The sequence below is a fragment of the Moschus berezovskii genome, chromosome 12 (genome assembly GCF_049115385.1).
Source record: "Moschus berezovskii isolate FMDL1 chromosome 12, NW_MosBer_1.0, whole genome shotgun sequence".
NCBI lineage: Eukaryota > Metazoa > Chordata > Mammalia > Artiodactyla > Moschidae > Moschus > Moschus berezovskii.
The window spans coordinates 1,816,748-1,834,279 of NC_142471.1; the positions used below are offsets into that span (position 1 = coordinate 1,816,748).

The window sequence follows — 17,532 nt, forward strand, 5'->3', positions numbered from 1 at the left end:
CATATCCATGGCTTCCTTCAGTTCAGTTCAGTCGCTCAGTCGTGTCTGACTCTCCGCGACCCCGTGAATCACAGCACGCCAGGCCTCCCTGTCCATCACCAACTCCCGGAGTTCACTCAAACTCATGTCCACAGAGACGGTGATGCCATCCAGCCATCTCATTCTCTGTCGTCCCCATCTCCTCCCACCCCCAACCTTTCCCAGCATCAGAGTCTTTTCCAGTGAGTCAACTCGCCGCATGAGGCGGCCAAAGTATTGCAGTTTCAGCTGTAGCATCAGTCCTTCCAATGAACACCCAGGATTGATCTCCTTTAGAATGGACTGGTTGGATCTCCTTGTGGTACAAGGGACTCTCAAGAGTCTTCTCCAGCTCCACAGTTCAAAAGCATCAATTCTTCGGGGCTCAGCTTTCTTCACAGTCCAACTCTCACATCCATACATGACCACGGGAAAAACCATAGCCTTGACTAGATGGACCTTTGTTGGCAAAGTAACTTAATAAGGAAAGATTTCCTGATGCAAGGGAAACAGAGTAACAGGTCAATACCAGAAGAATCTCATTCAACGATATTGACCTGAAAGGTACTTTAGTCACACGACTGCTAGATATGACACTGTTCTTGGGAAATGTAACTATGGAAAATTTACTTTATTACTAAATAATACGTAGAAGAAGAAATACAGGGAGGGTCAGTTTTAACTTATAATGCTTTTTGTAGTTGTGAATATTTATTGAACTTGTTAACCTAAAAACAAACTTTAATATCAATTTTACCAATAAAGTTTTATTGATGTTTGGACTAGGAAGGTCTCTATGGGTTTTAATATTAAAAAGACAATCCAAAATAAGGACTTCATTCTTATAAAGGTATGTGATAGGTATAGTATCCTAGTTTACTTAAGTATTCATGACAGAATTACTCATGGTGCTAATTTAAAGAAAATGGGGAAATAGCAATGGTCATCAAATAACTGACTTTCGTTTCCCCTTCAAAGTATTGTCATGGTCAAGGTGGTTCTGAAGGTGAATGATAGTCTTCAAAATGCCAAATACTTCTGTCAGGTTCACAAAGACAGTAAGAACGAAGATTAAGTGCAAGTACATTGTGTCAGCAAAAGAAGAAAAACTTCGCTCTTCCTACGAAGGCAGGGATTCTGACCTGTACACACCCATGGTGGGCCCATGCCCTGTCCATAGCTCTGCTGCAGCTTCCACACCGGACAAGAGACATCTGCGCCTGTCGTCTACTTCAGTAAGACTGCTAACGGGAACAAATTAAGTTCAAACTGAACTGCAACTGACCTTTCTTTGGAGACTACGAGGCGCTGCTGCTGTAGGTGCCTGTCTACATTCAGGCGCCTCTGTCTGTGGAATTTTCCAGCAAGAACAGGGTGGGTTGTCATTTCCTAACTCAGGGGATCTTCCCACCCCAGGAAGCGAACCTGCGTCTCCTTTGTTTCCTGCACTGGCAAGCAGACTCTTTACCCCTGAGCCACCTGGGAAGCCAGAAACACAGGCTTAAGACAATCAGAGCCAGACATTACCTGCCTGTAACTGGTCCAGGGCAGGCACTTGACCTAACTTGGCCCAATCACATAGGAAGGAAGGACTCTATTTCATAAACCTGGGAAAGCACTCCTCTTTTCTGCGGATGTAAACAAGGAAGGGTACCCAGATTACAAACAATAGCCGTTTATGACCCAGGAAATAAGGGAAGAGGATAACACGGTCAGAGGAGACAGATACTAAGAATTTCGGTCTTGCTAACACAATTGTGCTTCTCAATCGAGCAGCCTGGAAGCCTCATTCATAGCTATTTGCAAACACACATTTTCATATCATTCATGCCACCTGCAGTTGGAAACCTACTGGATAAAATGACCCAAAGAGCTAACTATTTACATCTATTGAACAGAAATTTTCTTTTAAGCATAATTAAAAAAAATTTTTTTTTTAGTTTTTGCTTATGCAGAGTCAATTTATAAACAGAAGGTAGTTAAGTAAACATGGATATAAAACCAGGGGAGTACTTTCAACAAATACATATTTAATAGCTACCAACTGCTAGAAATTTGGTGAGCACAGATTCAGGTCACCTGGTGCCTGTCCCTTCGGTGGGGAGAAGTCTGCCTGGGTGCCCCAGGCCCCAGGGCAGGGCACCAGGCTCCCTGAAGTGCCTGAAGGGCACACCAAGGCCTGCCTCTGGGCTCTCGCAGCCCCAGGCTGGCCAGCTGCCATCTAACTGTCGTGTTCTCTCTACATTCAGCTGGGCAGGGGTCAAGTGCTGCCACCCAAGAAGCACAGCAAAGGTGCCTGTGCACCCTCAGTCCCAAGGCACTGGCAGCTGATTTCACCTGTGACTTCTTGAGGGAAGTTCATTTACAAAAAGAATGGCTGGTAACCTCTTTAGGGGACGTCTTAATTCAAGTTGCGTTTATATCACACACAACGTAAAAAACTGGTAGACTTCTACCATAAAGTAATCTTCGAATTGGCTATTCTGTTCACCCTGGCCTTCTGTTTCATGTTCTGTAGTGGAGAGGGAAACAGACCACCTACCTAGTAGAATCAAAGCAAAGGTTCATTCAGCCTTCCCTGCAGGCTGTCCAGGGACTGGTCACAGCATGAGGGACAGTCATGCAAGCAGTCCCCTGATTTCAAAGAGTCTGTGGTCTGGTCTCAAAAGAGATGAGCTTTGTCACCACTGAGAGTTGACTGAATTGCAAAACAGATCTGCCAAGTCCCCACAGGCAGCAGCGAGTGTTTATTTTGTGAGGACGGCTGTCGTAACCCATGTAAGCAAGTGAACCAGAGAAACTGCTGTAATGAAGTGAGCCCGGCGCACATAATGACACTGTCGTTACAGCAAAGAAGGGAGATGCTGTGACTTTCAGTCCTCAGTCTCTTCTCTGGAAGATTAAAAATTCATATTTAAAAATGATAAACCTCCCTCTAAAATACATCCTCTCTCAACTTCCCTGGAGTCAAGTGGTTAAGAATCCACCTGCCAATGCAGGGGACACTGGTTTGATCCCTGGTCCAGGAAGACCTCACATGCCATGGAGCAACTAAGCCTGTGTGCCCCAACTAAGACCCAACAAAGCCAAATAAATAAAGTTAACTAATAACATAAAATAATACTCTCATCATAAATTATTCCGATTCCGATCCGTCGCTCAGTTGTGTCCAACTCTATGCGACCCCGTGGACTGTAGCCTACCAGGCTTCTCCGTCCATGGGATCCTCCAGGCAAGAATACTGGAGTGGGTTACCATTTCCTTCTCCAGGGGATCTTCCCGACCCAGGGATCGAACCCGGGTCTCCCACATTGGAGGCAGACGCTTTAACCATTGAGCCATAAATTATTAGTGCTTTATAAATGGTGGCCTTCCCTCCATATCTAAATATTAGCCACTTCTTAAGACTTCTTAAATGCCCAAAACCTAGCACATAAGAGAAACAGAAAGAGTTATCTTTCTTTAAGTGTCATCACATAAGTAGGGACCATTCTGAGCACAGGGTTGCATCTGGCTGTGGCAGAGCAACCAAGTGTGATTCCTCCAGGCATCACATCTGTCACTATCAGGGATTTGTTTACTGGCCAAATTTCTCTCAATGCAAACATTTTTGTTTAGAAAGCTCAGTGGGGATTACCAAGGGAGAGAATTTGTAGAGACAGAGTCCTTTGACTTATGCGTCGTGCTGAAGTCCGCTATCCTCTACATCTGTCTTTCTTGATCAATCTTTTAAATGACAGTACTCTGCACATCACTTCAGATTTTGATTCACAGCTAAAGAGAAGCAACAGTATTCATCAAACACACAGAATTTAGTCCATTACCAAGATGAGACTGGCAGGGAAAGCTGTGACACCCAAAGACAAGTATTACAGGATGCATTGGAATCAAAGGTTTTCCCTCAAACTATTTTCACTGGCGAATATTCTGATGGTTATTAGAAGTGGGTAAAAAACTATTACATCAGTCTAAGCAATTTTTAGAGGATGGTTTAAGAGAAAAGGAAAAAAAACAAAGAAACTTCAGCTTCCTTCTTATTCCAAAAAATATTCAGAGCAAAGATTATCTCCTAGGCAAATGGGGAAAACAAGAATCTGCGGAATAGCAATGGGTAATCAGTTGGATTTGGGACATAGGCCAGGCTACCCCTAGGCCATCCACAGGGAAGAAGTAGGTAGGAAGTTGAAAACAAAGGTATTCAGCTTGAAGGATTGATGTGGCTAGAAATACTTAGGAAACTTCAATGAAAGGCAAGTAACAGGCAAGGACTGGAATGCCGCATAGTTCGAATGACCATGAAAAATTCTCATAAACTTTTGATTTCTCAAAGACCAATGTTTTCAAAATTCCATTGCCTGGAGGCACCACACAGAATAGTGCCCTGATATGCAATTGTGGTCTTTAGACCAACAGCACCTGCATGGCCAGGGAGCTGGGCAGGTGCAGAAGTGAATATGCAAAACCAGAATTTGCATCTTTAACACACAGGTGGGCTGTGGCACGTGCAGTTGAGAACTACAGTGATAAGTGTTCCCCAAATTCTGGTCTTTGTTCACCAGTTTTTCATGGTGACAAAAATACAAACATTTAAAATGACAAATTCATCCAATTTAGGGAAAGGCCCTTTATTCTGAGGTCACATGCTTCCTTTGTTGACATTTTTCAATATGCGCTAACAAAATACAGTAATGCCAATTAAGTGATCTCCCTAACAGCAAGTTATCTCATACTTCACTGGAACCAAGGTGAATTTGAAGATGTATGTCCTGTGCCTAGAATATTCTGCTTACTCCACTTTGCCTTATCAAGCCTAAATTTCTCCTTGAATCATATTTTGACTACTATCTATTGGTTTCCTATGGCTGCTATAACAAAATACCACAAACTGATTGCTTATTTCGTAGTCTCATAGTTCTAGGCTAGAAGTCCAAAGTCAGGTTGCCAGTCAGCCCCTCTGAGGACTCCAGGGAAGGTCTCCCTCCTTGCCCCTTCCTGGCTTCTGGTGGCTGCTGGCCACTCTTGGTTGGGCTTGTAGTTCTTCAAACCACATTCCTTCCTGCGTGAGTCTACATCCAAATTTCTCTCATCTTACAAGGACTCCAATGCATGAGAGCTCAGCCTAACCCGGCATGACCTCATCTGAACCTAATTACACCTGTAAAGACCCTGTTTCCAAATAAGGTCCCATTCACAGGGTGCCTGGGCTTAGGACCTGAACATACCTTTTGGGGGACACAATTCAACTCACAGCAGCATACAGTCACACATTTAAAAAAGAAAATATCCTGATAATTCTCAAAATTATATGGTAAATGCTGTAATACTTTCAAACTAAAGCACAAAATAAAAATATTAAGAGTACACTGTAATAAAGCTAGTACAGGACCAACAATTCGTGTTCTTGCTTCACAAATTGTTGTCACGGTAGAATGCATAAATTACAGTGTGTATAGAGATTTGGCTTAGATTTCTTCCTCACTCTCAAACTGCCTCAGCCCTTAAATCTTTTTTTTTTTTTAATTTCTATCATCTTCTATACCACTTACACTTTTTAGCTCCTTACTGAACATCACTGTTTGATATTAATATTTGATTTGTTAGTTTTTGTCTCACAAATCTTGGTATCAGAAACCACCTAAAGCCAATCTGTGATCAGCCAATTGAGCTCCTTGGGAAATCCAAAGCCACACCAACTGGCCAGGCCTTTTAAGAATGCTGTGAATCTAACAAGGTTTGTGAGGCACTGTTTCAGTTTGGGGATGATCAGCAGGAGTTTTCAGTCAGAAACCTGTATGCTTGAGATTTCAATTCTGTATTGCAATATTACATAAGTATTACATAAGGTAAGGTATTCCTGTGGCTAGCGCTTCTGGAGCAGCAAAGTGTTGAACACTACTCACTGGAAGGTGAAATACTGCCTTAATAAGCTAAAAGGCATGCAGACACAGCTCATGGACGTATACCCATTCACAGTACACTAGTGAGCAACAGTTCTTCGTTTTTCATCATATCCCTGTCAAACCACAGAGACTCCTCTTCCAGAAGACAGAAAGTGAGCGCAGAGTACAAAGGAGTTTAAAGATTAGGCAAACATTCCTTTACCACCTACCTAACAGGCAAACCTCTGGCAGGAGGGAAACTGTTTTCCACCTGGGAAACAATGCTGTGCAAATCTACCAATGGTAAGTGAAGGTGACAGCTTGGTTTGGGGTGACTTTTATTTTGGGTTAGCACTGTAAAGTGCCACATCTGCTCTTGCTAAAACTAATTTTCTATGTGTTTCACTTAATTTCCTCTATCAGAGGGAAGGACCACACTTAGTAAAAAGTAAAAACCTATTTGGAAGCTACTATGAAGTAAGAGTAATAAAGGTCAAAGCCTGATGAACAGAATTTGATCAGCTGACCTGTGATGCTCGATGAGCTCTGTCTGAAATGGAGACACCATATTTTATCAAGGTTATCATTTCATACAAAATATGGTGTCTCCACTTCAGAGGAAATGGCAACCCACTCAAGTATTCTTGCCCGGAGAATCCCATGGACCGAGAAGCCTGGCAGGCTACAGTCCATGGGTCACAAAGAGTCAGACACGACTGAAGTGACTTAGCATGCAAACACTGTTTCATACGGGGGCTTCCCAGGTGGTGCCAGTCAGTGCAGGAGACATAAGAGGTGTGGGTTCCATCCCTGGGTCGGGGAGATCCCTGGAAGTGGGTATGGCAACCTGCTCCAGTATTCTTGCCTGGAGAATCCCATGGACAGAGGAACCTGGCAGGCTACAGTCCATAGGGTCACAAAGAGTCAAACACAACTGAAGCGACTTAGCATGCAAGTTTGACATGAGACAGATGAAACATAAAAGCTCCGTCTTCCAGTCCTCCTCCTAACTCATGACCCCACTCGGTTTCTTACTTGGACTTTCCACTGCTCCCATGTGCTCCTTCTCCAGGTCAGAGAGGAAAAAAGTGCGGGCACTGGAGAAATGGATTTTTTTTTTAGGAAATCTGACTATGGTTCTCTCCAGAGAGGCAGACCACGTTGATGTGGCAAGTGCAGTAGCATTAGAAGCTCTGACAACACTGATCCTTACAAGCCAGGGGTGTCCTTTCGGACTCCCTAAACGTTCTAGGAATGCTCCCAGTGTACCAAGAACAGGGTAGGTACCAAGCAAAGGAGTGGCTGAAGGTGGAGCAAATGCCTGGCTGCTTGAGGGGCCTCAACCACAGTCCTCTCACAGGCATCGTGGATCCCTCAGGGCATGGGCACTTGTAGACCAGTTAATGCCTCCGTGCCCCAGGTCTGAGTCACATTATCTTTTAAACACACCTTCAGAGACCACATTCCTTTAGAACTCCAGCCTGGGTTTTGTTTTGCTTTTTTAACATTCATTAGTATCATAAGTGGATTAACATTGTATCCCCCAGTGGACTGTAAGCTTGCCAAGACCAGAGCAGTGCAGGTGGGTACCTTGCGGTGCTGGAAAGCACAACAGCCCATAAAGCCGGTCCACACCTATCTGCTGACAGAAAGGGGCAGCACGCCAGGGCACACGGAAGAAGACATGACAGATTTGACTAGAGGTAATGGTTTTGAACTCGAGCCCCTCCCTGGGGCTGTAAAATCCAAATCAGACAATTTGAGAATGCTCACATCTGAGAGTGACTCCAGACTGGTAAACACTAGTAAACCTTGATTCAAAGCAGAGATGTACTCTATTGCTTATTTTTACCACGCAGGACAAAAACACACAGATTATGAATTGGGAAGGGTTTCGTTTATTAAAAAAAAAAAAAAAAATCTCTGCTGGCTGCCTTCGGGTGTGAGTGCTACAGAAGAAGCAAAGATCAAGCAGAATAGTCTCTGCTTCAGAGGTGTTTATAGTCTTGCAAACACACATTTATAAACAGCAATCACACAGCTTGAATGGTCTCCGAAGGAAGAAATGCCTATCCATAAGTCCTTGTAATTTCAGTGCAAAGGAAGGAATTTCAAGCAAGGAAAGGTCAAAGTGGAACAGCCGAACGAACACACGCAACTGCAGGCGTCGCCCCAAGTCCTTCACGTCCCTCGCTGGGGACAGTATCGCAGTCTCTAACGGGCTCCCCTAAACCCTGAACTAACATCAGACCAAGAAACGGAAACCCTACCGGCAAGTACTCGGAGAAGCAGCAAGCAGAGCACCGGAGAAGCGGCTCACACAGCCGGGCTACCCTCGGGCGGCCGCGCCCCGGCGCTGGCATCCCGGCCCCCGCGCCCCCGGCCCCGGCCCGCGCCCCCCGCCCCGTACCGTAGGTCTCGGACATGGCCGTCTGCGACATCTTGGGAGCGGCTCCGCCTCTCGCGGGGCTCCGCCGCGCCGGCGGCAGGGAGGCCGGGGAGTCTGCCGCGCCTCGGCGGGGATCGCGAGGGGCAGCGCAGCGGCGGAGGGAGGGGCCCGCGGTCCCCACGGCAACTGCCTGACCCCAGCGCCTGCCGCCCCGCCGGACTGCGGGCTCCGCGCAAGCGCACGGCCCCGCCCCGCCGGTCCGGACGCGGAGGAGCGGGGAGGGGCGGAGGCGAAGGAAGCGGCGGAGGGGGCGCGAGGCCCGGCCCTCGTGGGGGCGCGCGGGCGCGGCTGGGGCGGGTCCGGCCGAGGGGCGGCCGCGCCGGGGGCGCGCGGGAAGGGCGCGGGCGCGCGCGGGCGGCTGGGGCGGGTCCGGCCGAGGGGCGGCCGCGCCGGGGGCGCGCGGGAAGGGCGCGGGCGCGCGCGGGCGGCTGGGGCGGGTCCGGCCGAGGGGCGGCCGCGCCGGGGGCGCGCGGGAAGGGCGCGGGCGCGGGCGCGGGGGCCCCGCAGTGGCTGCGAGGCTGGGGAGGCGCCGGCGGCCCGCAGGCCCGGCGGAGGCAGGGAGGGACTGGGGGTGTCCGGGGCTGAGCCAGCGGGGTCCGCTCCCTCACAGAGGAGGCTGAGCGCCCGCCTTGGAGAGGAAGGCCGCCCTTTGCCAGGTGGGCCGCCTCCGCAAACACTTGGTCGTCGTCATCTGGGGCACTCGGCCAACGAAGGACTTCCTCTGGGATGTAATGATCAACCCGGATCGGGGTGAATGTGTAACTAGGAGGCGGTGGCCGCAGGTGTCCAGCGGGAGGCCAGCGCTGCCGGCTGGGAGGCAGGCTGAGCTGCCGGGGACGGAGCTTTCACTCCTAACCTGCGGGGCCCTCGCCGGTGCGGCTGAGCTGGCGTCTAGGTGAAGCTGACAAAATCTCAGGATGTACCTATTCCGAAGAGTCCCTAGAAAACTAGTCGTCGCCCCTCTGCCGTCCACTTTAGTGGACTGTGGCTTTTGTACAGGAAGCATCTCTCGGCCCTCAGCCGCGAGTGCATTTTCTACGGGTAGGAGTCGTTGGTTGAATATTTTGATGTAAGGAGCACAGCTGAATTCAGAATCCCCTTCTGTTGGCAATGTAGCGATAAACTGGAAGAGAGTTTTGGATGGGATTTTGCTCCATTGGAGCATGATCTGTACCACGTGCTACCGCATAAGGCTCAACCTTGTTCAAAAGGCACGGTAGAATACTGAAGGTATGCCCTGGCTAAGCTCCCAAGTGACTTGGATGGTGGGGGGCAATGCCCGAAAATACATTTTATTCAAGTCCATTTGAGTCTGTCCTCCAAATTGGCATCAGCCCTTCCGTACGGTCATTCCTCTCCTCCCCAGAGGCTATCTGGCTCTACATGGTTCCTCTCTCTGATTCTCCTAGAAAATAGATACTCTGCTTCTACATCACAGAGGAGCCCTTCCAGCGTCCCCACCCCCGCCTCCGAGAAATGTGGTAGGAACTGTAATTCTCTAGGATTATTTTGTATATATCCCTGGTTCAGTGGCTGGAACACATTGTTGCTTTCTTCAGGTTAAGTTTAATCTACGCTCCTGAGTATAGTAGTCTTATTCTGATTAGAGCTATTTCAGAAGAAAGATAGTGATCCATTCTTTACATCTATGTGTTCTTGTCAGGAACTTCTGTGGATAATCAGAAAGAAATCAATGAGTTATTGAAACTGGACCTGATGAATTGTGAAACCTGGACAGGGTGATAGAAATAAAAATTAAATGACTGTTTAAAAACTGAGAGCAGTTTTCCTTAGAAGACGAATACTTAGATGGGCCTTCAGGAAAGATTGTTTTGGAAAAACCACCCGGAGAAGCCATCTTTGCTTTAGTTTGTAAATATAAAGCCAAACATCGCAACTGGAAGGGGGAATACTCAAGAACTGAGGTTTGAAGGAGCCAGGCTTCCTTGTATAATAATGTGAAAGGTGATTTGCATCTCAGCAACTTTTGAATCTTCGAGAGAAAATACGTTTCTTCTAAGTGTTCTTGGAGACTGTTTTGATTCTGAGGTACTGATGATTGTGTGTAAGGGAAACTACCACAAAATTAATTTGTGTTTTCTTCAGCTGTTTTCTCCTTTCTCCTCAGGGAAGGCTTCCATAAGCCAAGGCACGTTGGAGATACTTCTGAGGGAAATGAAAGGAGGATTTCTTCCAAAATAGATACTGCCTCCTCCTCAGGTCAGTGGGCACTTTCCTTTTTGTTCCTTGACGTGCCTCACATTTAACAAGCAATTAGGAGCTTTGGAGACTGCCAGGCTCCCAAAAAGTCCTGTTCCCTAGGACTTGCAGACACCCACATGGGTGGGGATGGTGGGAGATGGGCTCCTAGGCACAGGGCCGGACCTGAAACAGTGGCCTAGTGCCCTGGAAGGGAACTTAGAAAGATCTAGGGATGAGAATGCTGCTTGACCCTGACATTTCAGGGAGCGGTGACACTGGGAACAAAAGGACGTGGCATCTTGGCAGCGCCAGGCTTGGCGGGAGACACTGGTCACGGTCTGTGTCGCAGTGACTTTCCTTGGTAACTGGAGGCGAAGAACAGGAGCCAATTGTGTTTGCGTGTTTGGGGACTCAGAAGTATCTGGATGATACTGTGAGAAGGTGCCAAGTTCTGCACAGGTTGGTGAAGTCTTGAAAAGGTCCCTTAGTTAAACCCTCAGGCTGGTGACGCCTGTGATATATAGCTCATATTTTTAAGGTGGAGGAGACCGCAGAAGCTGCTGGACTGGTTTACCTTCTAGGGCCAAACAGGACTACCTCTGTAATGGGATATGTGTGGTGTCAGGGGGTATTCAGTCAGCATGGGCTAAGTCATCTGTAGTAACAGAGAGGCCCCAGCACGTCTGTGAAGGCCGTCTCTGCCTTATCCTGCCTGGTCCTGGCAGGGATGCTGCATGCTGTTGGCAGACCCAGGCTGACCCAAGGCTCAGCTGCACAGGTACTTCTACCATCTCTGGGGCAGAAGAAGGACATGGCGCCACATGATTAGCTTGTGAGGACCAGTTGGGAGCTGACAGAATCACTTTCATTGACATCTTACAGGCCAAAGCAAGTGATGTGGTTACAGCTCAGGCAGAGAGCACAATGTCATTCTTGCTCCAGGAGGAGAGAAGAGGGTTGTGGAGAGACGTTTCCCTGCCCTCCCCTGCCACTGCCATCCCTGGGGGCTCTCACCTGTGCAGGCAGCTCATTCTGCTTTTATTTTGAACAATTGCACTGAAGTATAGCTGTTATTTCAGCTATACACATCAATAATTTTTGGTATCTGTGTATACCTGTTGTCACTGCTACTTGGATATCCCTGCTTCCAAGCCTTTAAGGTGGACAGAGGCATTTTTTAATGATTCTGTTTCATCTGCTTTTTGCTTATTAGGAACAAGTACTTGTGAGATTATGTTCCTGGTTGTTTTAGGGTCTTTAGTGATTGTTTAGTGGTTGTTTTAGGTCTTGGGGCTTCCCTGGTGGCTCAGATGAAGAATCTGCCTGCAATGCAGGAGCCATGGGTTTGATCCCTGGGTTGGAAAAATCCCCTGGAGAAAGGAATGGCTACCCACTCCAGTATTCTTGCCTAGAGAATCCCATGGACAGAGGAGCTTGGTGGGCTACAGTCCGTGGAGTCACCAAGAGTCAGGCATGACTGAGCAACAATCACTTCACTTCACTTGGGGCTTCACTGGTAGCTTAGTGTTAAAGAGTCCGCCTGGCAATAGAGGAGCCACAGGTTGAGGCCCAGTTCTGGGAGGATCCCACATGCCAAGGAGCAGCTGGGCCTTTGTGCCGCAACTTTTGAGCTTGTGCTCTAGAGCTCGGGAGCCACAGCTAATGAGGCCAGAGCACGCTAAAGCCCTTGCTCTGCAACAGGAGAGGCCACCGCACTGAGCAGCCCTCACACCGCTGCTGGAGAGTAGCCCCTACTTGCTGCAACTAGAGAAAAAGTCTGTGTAGCAACAAAGACCCAGCGCAGCCAAAAATAAACAAAAAATTTTCTGAAAAGAACAACTTGATAGTAAATTCTTGACCTCATCAAGTCCACTTTCCATTCCCAGCAGCGCACCCCTAGCTTCTCCACCCACTGTGCTGTGCATCTTCTGTCCTCACGTTTCTTATACGCCCCACATATGTTTTTACTGTTTTTGCTTTAAGCAGCCAGTTTACTCTCTTTTTACAGCTGTGATAAAGTTCCTCTCATGAAACTGACCATCTCAACCTTCTGACTTGAAGAGCACAGTCGAGTCATTCAGGCCCTCTGTGCCTGTGGGGGCCTAGTCTCAGCAGCCCCTGTGGAGGCCCAGGCCCGCGGGTACGCAGGTCCTGTGGATGAAGTGACGTGGTGCCGTTGGCCCTCTATGCCTGTGGGGACTGGTCTGAGCAGCCCCTGTGGAGGCCCAGGCCCGCGGGTGCGCAGGTCCTGTGGATGAAGTGACGTGGTGCACTTGACACTCTGTGCCTGTGGGGACTGGTCTGAGCAGCCCCTGTGGAGGCCCAGGCCTGCGGGTGCGCAGGTCCTGTGGATGAAGTGACGTGGTGCCGTTGGCCCTCTATGCCTGTGGGGACTGGTCTGAGCAGCCCCTGTGGAGGCCCAGGCCCGCGGGTGTGCAGGTCCTGTGGATGAAATGATGTGGTGCAGTTGGCCCTCTGCCTGTGGGGACCTGGTCTCAGCAGCCCCTGTGGAGGCCCAGGCCCGCGGATGCGCAGGTCCTGTGGGTGAAATGATGTGGTGCAGTTGGCCCTCTGTGCGTGTGGGGCCTGGTCTCAGCAGGCCCTGTGGAGGCCCAGACCTGCGGATGCTCAGGTCCTGTGGATGAAGTGACATGGTACAGTTGGCCCTCTGTTTCTGTGGGGCCTGGTCTCAGCAGCCCCTGTGGAGGCCCAGGCCCGCGGGTGCGCAGGTCCTGTGGATGAAATGACCTGGTGCAGTTGGGCCTCTGTTTCTGTGGTTCTGCAGCCACAGACTCCACCAACCTCAGAGGAAAATCTCAGTCAGTGCTTGGTGGAATCTGTGGATGCGAAACCCATGCATATGGAGGGTCCACTGTATATTTATTGAAAAAACCCGTATATATGTAGACCCACGCAGTTCAGACCTGCCGTGTTCAAGGGTCGCCTCTATTCACAGTGTTCAGCCATGACACCCTCCATTCACAACATTCTTTCCATCTTGCAAACATGCAGCTGCACCCATTAAACACTGACTCCCATTCTCCTCACCCCTTACCCCAGACAGTGACCATTCCATTTCTCTGTCTACAGATTTGACTGCATCATGTGAATACAAGCGCACATTTGTCCTTTTGTGACTGGCTTATTTCACGGAGCATCATGTCTTCCAGGCTCATTCATCTTGTAGCACATATCAGAATCTCCTTCCTATATATTCCACTGTATGTTTTACCACATTTCCCAGCAAATTCCTTGTTGAACAATAAAAGCAAGCATTTCTTACTGAGCCCATAGGTAGCATATCTAGGATTCCCCAGTGAGAATGCAGATCTCCAGTGCTGTGATTCCCCTTTTGCCTGCGGGGCTTTCCCAGTGAAGCACAGATCTGCTGGAGATGGATTCTTTCAGCTTACGTATATCTAAAACGGTCTTTATTTCATCTCTGTTTTTGAATATTTTTGATAAATTTTGATTTCTAAATTAATGTGTTTCCCCCCTATTAAAATGTTGTTTCTGGTCAGAAGTCTGCTGTCATCTTATCTTCATACCTTTGTAGGCAAGGTGTCTTTTATCTCTGCCAGTACTTAAGATTTGATCTTCATTTCTGGTTTAAGCACTTTGATTATGATGTGCTGCAGTGTGCTTTGGTGTGGTTTTCTTCATGGCTTTTGTCCTCCACTTTCCTTAAACTTCTTTAGGGGTGTGTGTGTGTTTGAGTTTCTGGTTTTTATCAGATTTGGAAGCTTTTCAGCCATTATTTCTTCAGATATTCTTTCTGCCCCTCCTCCTTCTGCACTGATGACTCGACCACACGTATATTTGCGTTTGCTCCAGTTAATGGCTACTCCGTTCATCCCTGGTCAGTCTTTCTTTCTGTGCTTCGTTTTGGGTAACTTCTGCTGCCCTGTCTTTAGAGTCACTCATCTTTCTCGCAGTGTTTCCTCTGCTGTCCCATCCAGGTATTTTCTGTTTCCGACATGGTAGTTTCATCTCTGGAAGTGGGTCTTGGTGTGTGTGTACCATGTTCAGTACTTGGTCCCTTATCCTGACTCGCCTCCTCATTAGTTGATCTCATCCGGTCGCAGGGCTTTAAATATCTTGTCAAGTTGATCCTTCCAGATCTTCCTCTTGCCTTCTGTATACAATCACTTACTTGATATCTCTCACCTAAACACATATGAGGTTTCTTAATACCCACAAAATAAAGCCCAAACATCACAGTTCTCAGCAAACCCGTGCCCTCTGTGGGCTTTCCTGTCTCTGCACACGGCCGTTTGCCCAGGACAGACCCTCGCAGTCCTCGGCTCCACTGTCACGCCCGCCTGCATTTGACCCTCAGCAAGTCTCCTGGGCTCCAGCTTTATCATCTGTGCTGCCCCTCCCCATCTGCCCTCTGCTCCTTACCAGACTCCCTGCATCTCTCCCAACCTCCCTGCCTTCTACTTTCTATACAGCTGCTGGAGCAAGTCTATTAAAATGTAGATAAGCAAAACATACAGCTTATTAAAAAGCAGAAACATTACTTTGCCAACAAAGGTCCGTCTAGTCAAAGCTATGGTTTTTCCAGTAGTCATGTAAGGATGTGAGAGTTGGACCATAAAGAAAGCTGAGCACCGAAGAATTGATGCTTTTGAACTGTGGTGTTGGAGAAGACTCTTGAGTCCCTTGGACTGCAAGGAGATCCAACCACTCCATCCTAGAGGAGATCAGTCCTGGGTGTTCAGTGGAAGGACTGATGCTAAAGCTGAAACTCCAATACTTGGGCCACCTCATGCGAAGAGGTGACTCACTGGAAAAGACCCTGATGCTGGGAAAGACTGAAGGCGGGAATAGAAGGGGATGACAGAGGATGGGATGGTTCGATGGCATCACTGACTCAATGGGCATGAGTTTGAGTAAACTCTGGAAATTGGCGATGGACAGGGAGGCCTGGCGTGTTGCAGTCCATGGGGTTGCAAAGAGTTGGACACGACTGAGTGAACTGAACTGAAGCAATACATAAAGAACAATCCTTTAGAGCAGCTGATAATGGTGGGGTTAGGAGGGCGATCGTGCTCTACTCAGAACCCTTCCTCTCACACCACTTGCCAGGGCTCTGTGTCTGCCTCTCCTCTGATGCTCTCCTCCCACCCCCACCCCCACAAGTAGTCTCTTGGGTCTGATCATACAGGCCTTCTTATTGTGTCTTGAATACACCAGGCATTCTCTGGCTTCAGGGCCTTTGCACATGTTCTTTGCCTGCAATGCTCTTGCCCCAGACGTCTCCATGCTTATACCTCCAGAACTTTCATGTTTTCTGCTTATATGTCACCTCAGCTTCAGGCCTTCACTTGCAGATATAAATAGTGATTCCTCCACTCCCCAGTTGTTCACACATCTCCTACTTTGCCCTCCCCCACAACCGCAGCATTTACCCTGTGCATCATTTATTAGTATTAATATATTGTCTCCTGTTTGACCACTTCCAATTTGCCTTGATTCATGGACCTAACATTCCAGGTTCCTATGCAATATTGCTCTTTACATCACTGGACCTTGCTTCTATCACCGGTCACATCCACAACTGGGTATTGGTTTTGCTTTTGCTCTGTCCCTTCATTCCTTCTAGAGTTATTTCTCCACTGATCTCCAGTAGCATACTGGGCACCTACCGACCTGGGGAATTCCTCATTCAGTATCCTATCATTTTGCCCTTTGATACTGTTCATGGGGTTCTCAAGGCAAGTATACTGAAGTGGTTTGCCATTCCCTTCTCCAGTGGACCACATTCGGCTGTGGTCCATGTGATCAGATCAACTAGTTTCCTGTGATTATGATTTCAGTGTGTCTGCCCTCTGATGCCCCCTCGCAATACCTACTGTCTTATTTGGGTTTCTCTTACCTTGTGCTGGGATATCTCTTCACAGCTGCTCCAAGAAAGCGCAGCCGCTGCACCTTACCTTGGATGAGGGGTATCTCCTTAAGGCCGCCCCTCCTGACCTTGAATGTGGAGTAGCTCCTCTCAGCCCTCCTGCACCCACGCAGCCACCGCCTATTGGACTTGGGGCAGCTTACATAGACATTCTAGGAATCAGTGAATTAAAATGGACTGGAATGGGTGAATTTAACTCAGATGACCATTATATCTATTACTACTGTGGACAGGAATCCCTTAGAAGAAATGGAGTAGCCATCATGGTCAACAAAAGAGTCCAAAAAGAAGTACTTGGATGCAATCTTAAAAACGACAGAATGATCTCTGTTTGTTTCCAAGGCAAACCATTCAATATTACAGTAATCAAAGCCTATGCCCCAACCAGTAATGCTGAAGAAGCCGAAGTTGAACGGTTCTATGAAGACCTGCTGCTAAGTCACTTTAGTCGTGTCCGACTCTATGCGACCCCATAGACGGCAGCCCACCAGGCTCCCCCGTCCCTGGGATTCTCCAGGCAAGAACACTGGAGTGGGTCTATGAAGACCTACAAGACCTTTTAGAACTAACACCCAGAAAAGATGTCCTTTTCATTATAGGGGACTGGAATGCAAAAGTTGGAAGTCAAGAAACACCTGGAGTAACAGGCAAATTTGGCCTTGGAGCACGGAATGAAGCAGGGCAAAGGCTAATAGAGTTTTGTCAAGAGAATGCACTGGTCATAGCAAACACCCTCTTCCAACAACACAAGAGAAGACTCTACACATGGACATCACCAGATGGTCAACACCGAAATCAGATTGATTATATTCTTTGTAGCCAAAGATGGAGAAGGTGCATACAGTTAGCAAAAACAAGACCAGGAGCTGACTGTGGCTCAGATCATGAACTCCTTACTGCCAAATTCAGACTTAAATTGAAGAAAGTAGGGAAAACCACTAGACCATTCAGATATGACCTCAATCAAATCCCTTATGATTATACAGTGGAAGTGAGAAATAGATTTAAGGGACTATATCTGATAGATAGAGTGCCTGATGAACTCTGGACGGAGGTTCGTGACATTGTACGGG

At 48.0% G+C, this 17,532-nt stretch overlaps 1 protein-coding gene and 1 long non-coding RNA gene across 2 annotated transcripts in view; one reads left to right on the top strand and one right to left on the bottom strand.

The window, feature by feature from the left end:
• The window catches only part of LOC129555213 (uncharacterized), a 48,733-nt gene extending 39,036 nt beyond the window's left edge, over positions 1 to 9,697 (bottom strand). Inside the window, exons 1-2 of the mRNA XM_088842472.1 lie at positions 9,692 to 9,697; positions 8,308 to 9,173 (exon numbers count right to left, since the gene is read on the bottom strand). Coding sequence (XP_088698598.1) covers positions 8,308 to 9,173; positions 9,692 to 9,697 — 872 coding nt within the window. The remainder of the gene's footprint in view (positions 1 to 8,307; positions 9,174 to 9,691) is intronic.
• A 140-nt stretch (positions 9,698 to 9,837) lies between these two features.
• Positions 9,838 to 17,032, top strand: LOC129555898 (uncharacterized). The gene is made up of 3 exons (XR_008685847.2): positions 9,838 to 10,395; positions 10,475 to 10,566; positions 16,455 to 17,032. It is a non-coding gene; the product is annotated as an uncharacterized LOC129555898 (long non-coding RNA).
• The last annotated feature ends 500 nt before the right edge of the window (positions 17,033 to 17,532 follow it).